We start from the raw sequence: 6,625 nt of genomic DNA, 5'->3' as shown, positions 1-6,625 counted from the left end.
AATTATATTAAATTAACTTAAAAAGGTTTTTATATTATAAATTTAAACTTAATATAATAATAAATAAATAATATTAATATATAATAATTATAATAGTTATATAAATAATATTTTTTTAATAACTTATATATTAAATAAAGTATAGTTAATCTTTTATAAACTTTATTATAATTATATTATATAAATATTAAATATTAAAATTTTTAAATTATTAAAAAAATAGCTTTATAATTATTTTTATAAATACCCTTTAATTAATTTAAATATTAAACCTTTTAAAAAAAAATATATTAAAAGTATTATAATTTATAAAGATTAATATTTTAATATTTAAATAGGTTAAAAATATATAAAAAATAATTAAAATATTCCTATAGGATTAAATTAAACTATTATTTTTAAAATATATAATATTAAAAAAAAGGATATTTTAAAGGTTAAATATAAAGCCCTTATAATAAAAAATAGATTTAAAATATTAAACTTTTTAATATTTAACCTTAAATATATTATAATAATATTTTTAATAGGTTAAAATTTTTAATAAAGTTATTAGAAATTTATTATAAATTATTATACGTTTAATATATTAATATAAAGGTTAATTATTTAAAAGGCTTTAAAGGCGTTAGACTTTTAAATTAATAAGATTACAACTTTCGAAATAAAGGTTTAATACCTTTAATTTAAAGTTAAAAAATTAATTAAACTAAAAAGAAAGAAGGTAAAAATAATACCCGGGTATAAATTTATAAAAATATTAAATATATAAAAGATTAAGCGTAGGGTACATAATAGGAGGATTTATAAAAACGAGGTAAGTAATTATAAAGTGCTTAAGACCTTGGAAAACCTGTTAGAGATCATTTAAAAGGATATTTTGGAGCTTGAAGACTGTATTACGGCTGTAACCGCTTAAAAATAGCGATTGCGATCGTTTTCGTTGAAAAATACGGCTTCAATTGAGTGGTGTTGGGTGGGTGGTGGGGTGGCCCGTGACGTGGTGGCCCGGGACCCTTGCGATTTGCTTATAGCTTTGAGGAGATGGCCATAGCAGTTAAGGAGCATTCGAATTTGTTTTTGCGGGGTTGAATATTTATAATGGTAAAATGGTCAGCCACTATATACAGTATCAATGGCATTTCTTAGCATCGCTTACAAATCCATTACTCATACGCCTCGGCTTGTTTCCGTCTAATTGTGTTACACGTGTAACCTCTGTTCCGGTTGAAGAATGCAGTTCGCCTTGCACTTCGGCCGTACGAAGGACCATTGCAGGCTGTTCATGACCTTCCAAGACATGCAGGCAATATTGGGCAATATTGGAAAGTGAGGTTATACAGACTTCGCTTCTTGAAACAGACCCTAGAGACCCAGGCGGTCTGGGCTGGCAGATCATTTGTGTATAGAGTCTTCTCGAGCCACCAACAGCCGAGAAGGAGTTGGTTGGTCAAGGACTAATGCAGCCCTAGTTGATCATTGTAATCAGAATCCTCAGTTCCAAGCCCAGTTCAATCTGCCCTTGTTATAAATTGTTGATTATAAAGACAATCATCTAACCATAGTACTAAGAACGATATGAAACGCACTGCCACAATGAGTCAGCAGACGCTCTCGTACTGAGTTCCTAATATTGCAAGGTTGGGCGAGCATAAAGCCAAGCTTTAGATCGGTTGTATTAGCTTAATAGAAATTTTTATGGAACAACGCTTAATCCAGGTAAGAATCCCTGAATGTGGGACGAGACCGTGATGAGAAGAAGAAGAAGAGACGATGTGATACCTCTTTTACATGGATGGATATTGATAGCCATGGACCAGGAGCACGATAGTTTTACTAAGATCGCAATGTAAAATATCGACAAAGGCGCGAAGTCGTTTGCTGAGATACTACAGATGCTTAGAACGGCACCCCCCAACAAGAAATAGATCGACGTAGGGCTCAGTTAGATGACAGCTTTGAAGTAATACCTCACATGAGATATTAGCAAGTGCGCTTGTTGGTGAAGTTACAATCAAATATTGTCAGCTATCAACGAATAAGCATCTTTCGAGCAAGACAATAATCAAGATTTGCAATTTTTCCTGCCGAATCCTGTTCAGTTGATGCAATACAATAGTGGCCACGCAGAGGGTGGGGAGGGTTGTTTCATGTCAGCGTCGCTGGAAAGCGACTGCAAGCATCACGATGATGTTGAGATGCAGTCGAGGCGTCTTTGCTACTACGTGGGGGAAATCGAAGGAGTCCGAGCCGGTGTGGTAGATGCAGCAAGCCAGCAACTCACTATACAACGAGTATTCAACAATAACGTGATTGTCCAGAAACCCTCATCTTGTTAGTCAGAACATTAGTGACATATATGATAACCAGGCACTAACTCAACGAAACCAGTAACGGACATGTACTGAGTGCGTTGATGGTGATCCTCGGTCTCGTTCGAGTCTCAATTACAGAATCGTTATAATTACAACGGTGAGTGAACCGTAGTTTGCAAATATGAGGGACAGTAACCACGGCAAGAATTCAAATCAAATTGCAACTAATCATTCGTCATGTTGAAACGCTTCGTGCCTAATCGGGCCTTTTCATCCTCATTGTTCAGCTTGTGGCAGCGGTTCGTTGTCCAACACCGTAGAGTCACGCGTAAGATGCCAAAGAGTGCAAGAGCGGCATGCCATTGACAAGGGGGGGAGGATGCCATAATACATGGAGACGAGATGCGTAATACATGGGACTGCATATACAGGAATCATCAAGGCTGGACCCCCGCAAAGCGCCTGCATGGTTTGGGTGCGTGAGACGCCAGATGGTCACCGGAAGCCCTCCCCCTTCCACCTTTCGGATATGCAAACAGTCACTTTGGCGCACTCAAGCATTCGCGTAAGCTTGGCGACGCTGTAGTGATACCACGCCACAATTTGTAATGACAGCTAGGTTGGCATTAAACGTTGAGATGGGTTTGCATGTGAAGTAGAAGCAGAACAAATATCGTTGTCACACACAGAAGAGTTGCCCCTGATGATTCGCCTGGCCTTATCTGCATTGAGCGATGATTGTGAAATAAAATTCTGCCAAGTATTCCTATGCCTTGGTCCTCTGCCGCCTGCCATCAGACACGCCATGTAGAGGTTCAGCACGCAATAATGCCTGCCTCACTTTACTCATCTATTGGGTAATGCTATTTCACCGATTGTGACTTTGCTGCAGTGGTTCATGCTTCTGCAGACGGGAAGTGCCATCGTTCTGTGTCGTACCGAATCCGGCGGGAGATCACCTCTGCATATTTTAGGGGGGAAGCTTATTGCGATGAGTAGGTCGTCTGATAATGCTACAGTATTACGAGAAGTATACCACTGGGCTAACGGTACGGTCAAGATTCCTGCAATGTTGAATGTGCGTGGAGGTGACAATACTACTGATAAGCGAACCAATGATGAATAATATCCACAGCAAGCCAACCACTCACCGTATTTAACCTGTCTAACCTGTAACATTTGCCGTTGACACCCCGTGGATTTGCAAATGTCTGAAGCATCGTAAAATTACTCTTGGTTACGTCTGGATCGAATACTAACAGCAGCTCAACGTTACCAATTGTGAATTTCAAGCACAGGCCAGCTTGTTGTGTCTACTCTGCATTCGTATCCTTCAATATAGAGGCCATCTCGCTTAAACGACGTCATTCTTTCATAAAGATGAAATGCCAGTGGAGGCCTTAGACTAAGCCTTTAGGCGCTAAAGAGGCTCACTCATCTTACTCAAGTAAGCATCGCGAGTCTCCTTTAGAGATACCAGCTGAAAAGTGATACCTTACTAAGTCGATCAACCATTACATAATCCTCAGGCGATAGGTTTTGTTCACTTCTCGAAACTCAAGATTTCAGGCACAAGATATGCCGGGTTGAGTCGCCATGGGGAGACGGTCTACCATACTCATGATCTGTCAACGAGCCTTATCACTACCATTTTCCGCCACAATGACGTTACATAATGACGATCCTTGTCTATAGCTGCAACTATTGTGACACGACAGTCTATAAAAAAGCTTATTCGTGAGTTCCCATGCTACCACTTTGTATCTTCAAGGGGAAAGCTATCGATTTGTAGCCTGTCGCATAACATTCACTTCATGATAATATAGTTACCCAATTTCAAATAACCACTGTTCAGGACCCCTCTCAAGGCTTGATCAAAGTATATATTGATAGGCATGTGCAGATACCTAATTATGATACATCGTGAGGTTGCGAATGCCACGCAGCGGGGGTGAACCTCCTCTTCTAGGGAAATTCATCAATTGCTAAGCTTTCATATATGATGTGGTAACGAACGAGAAGTTCTTTGATTACGTGCACCAATCTAACCAAAGCTGTTGAACAAATAATCATCTTGATTTTAAGACTAATCCTTGGCCCGGCCTTAAGAGGTAATATTGAGGCAACTATACAACATGACAACCCAGAAAACCTGGACCGCTAATATGCTACTAAGATGCTTATTACTCAGAGACATCTACCCTAGTCATTAATAGCATTCTCTATAGATGAGGGTTGATTCAGTAGTTTCGATACTCATCTACGCGCAAAGTGAACACTTCTAGCAACGAGGCTGCAGTGCACGAGCTGAAAGGAAAGGAAAGTCCCTGGCTAGACTATGGCACTGCTAACTACTTCTGATTGCGTGACAATCAACTTCACGGGACACACGAATATAAAAACCTTGGAATATCCCCCGAACGAGATATCTTTTTTCTCTCTTCATCATCACCAACAGCTTCAAGAATCTCAGCAATCCCTTCAACATTTCCAACATCATCCAAGCTTGTATCCATTCTTGACATCCTAGTCATACCATCACAATCGTCAATATGCATTTTTCTAAGTTCTTTGCTGGTATTGCCATGGCATCCGGGGCCTTGGCCGCTCTAAGCCCTCAGCAGATTGCCGATGGAATCAAGTTGATCACTGCGAAGTCTCAGGCACTTCAAGCTCCCGCTCAGAGCATTACTTTGCTCAATGCTCCCCTAATTACCGTTGGCCAGGGTCCCTTCCCTAAGATCATCGCCGGGTTCACCGACATCACGAGCACGGGAAACACGCTCATTGCGCAGTTGGCCGGAACCGGGCCGATCCAGAAGAGGGGCGAGAAAGAGCATCCCAGGGACCTCGTCGCTCGTGGTCCTGATGCCGATCTGGTCTTTGGAGCCTTCCGCGAAGTAAGCTTTCCTGTACTCTCTATGTCTCACATTCATCACCACGCGCCCATTAAGTCGATGTCTCTTTGTTTTTGTTTTTATCATATCTTGGCCAGTTACTAACGAAATGGAAACTGTATAGTTCGTTGCTGTTCACCAGGCTCTGCTCAACATTCTTATCGGCAAAGCTGGACTCCTCGAGAAGGTCCCTGTCATCGGCCAGCCCGTTGCTACTGCGCTCCGTGGCGTTGAGGGGGTTGTTGATGTGAGTTGTCCTCCATAACAAAACTGGAAAGAAAACACACTGACATAGACACCAGACTATCGCTATTGACCTCATCGGCCTTCTTCAAAGCCATGCTCCCGACGTCACCTCTGATGCCAACTCTCTTGACAACACCCTCCAGCTGACCATCAGCAAGTATGATTCTATTGGTCTTTAAGGCCAAATCAACTTCACTTCGCCTATTACGTCACCTAGAGGATAGGGCAAAAGAGGGCAAGAATGTTGTCAAGTCGCAAGATTAGAAGAAAGGGGCTTTCAAATTCGCTGTAATTGTTTTAACACTGGTGTTCATATCGACAAGTTGGAAGACGGGTTACGAGTGGAAATTTTGATGGAGGATTCATTGAGGCTATCATACGGTCGTTACTAGAAGAAGTCAGTCTAATCAGCAGTTATGATTTATGTGAGAGACATTCGTTGTATCAATGAGCCATTTCCTTCCTGTAGTCTGGCGTGACAGTTTCGTGGTAAAGCATCTTTACGGTGATGGCTTATAACAAGGGCAGAAATCTGGGCTTGGAACTTACGCTATTCACAATGTAATGATCAATTAGGGCTGTAGGAGTCCTTGACCAACCGACTCCGTCTTGGCCTTGGTGGCTTAACTCGACTCTATACACAACTGGTCTACCAGCCCTGACCGCCTAGGTCTCGTTGGCTTGTTTCATGAAACGAAGTCTGTATAACCTCACTTTCCAACATTGCCTGCATGTATTTGAATGATCATGAACAGCCTGCAATGGCCTCCAGTACGGTCGAAACGCAAGGCGAACTACATGTTCAGCTTATACGCGTGTAACACTAGGGCTTTCGAAATATATATATAGGTGAAACATCTCGCTCGGATTGGTAACCTCCTTTGGCTGTATTAAGACACAGTTTACCTTATCGGATCCGCTAGACTTCTATCTATGCGCTCAAAAACGTGCGACTTCTCCCCAAAGCGGTAGATTACCTAATGGACCCTTCCGAGATGTTCTGGATCTTGTGGTTGTCGCTGTTACTTACAAGATACATAGAAGCTGGGGAAAAGACGTCATAGGGTTCCAGCTGGCCTGTACATATGTACGAGAGGTAGCATCTGGGAACGTGGGGCGAGATCGAGATCTACCCTATTCAGGTGCTTATGTAACTAGTAGTTAGGT

General features: G+C 41.2%; 1 protein-coding gene across 1 annotated transcript; it reads left to right on the top strand.

Moving 5' to 3' along the window:
* Nucleotides 1–4,867: 4,867 nt before the first annotated feature.
* F5B22DRAFT_656519 (uncharacterized protein) lies at nt 4,868–5,850 on the top strand (the record flags this gene model as incomplete). Its single annotated transcript, XM_047979962.1, has 3 exons — nt 4,868–5,215; nt 5,337–5,459; nt 5,515–5,850. The coding sequence occupies 3 exons, from the start codon at nt 4,868–4,870 to the stop codon at nt 5,635–5,637; spliced, it is 594 nt and encodes a 197-aa protein (XP_047830335.1). The 3' UTR covers nt 5,638–5,850.
* Between the last annotated feature and the right edge of the window lie 775 nt (nt 5,851–6,625).

This window comes from Xylaria bambusicola, assembly GCF_022495145.1.
Source record: "Xylaria bambusicola strain CBS 139988 unplaced genomic scaffold F5B22scaffold_24, whole genome shotgun sequence".
Lineage (NCBI taxonomy): Eukaryota > Fungi > Ascomycota > Sordariomycetes > Xylariales > Xylariaceae > Xylaria > Xylaria bambusicola.
Note: the sequence above shows the minus strand (reverse complement) of the source record. Positions and strands in the feature narration are given on the sequence as shown.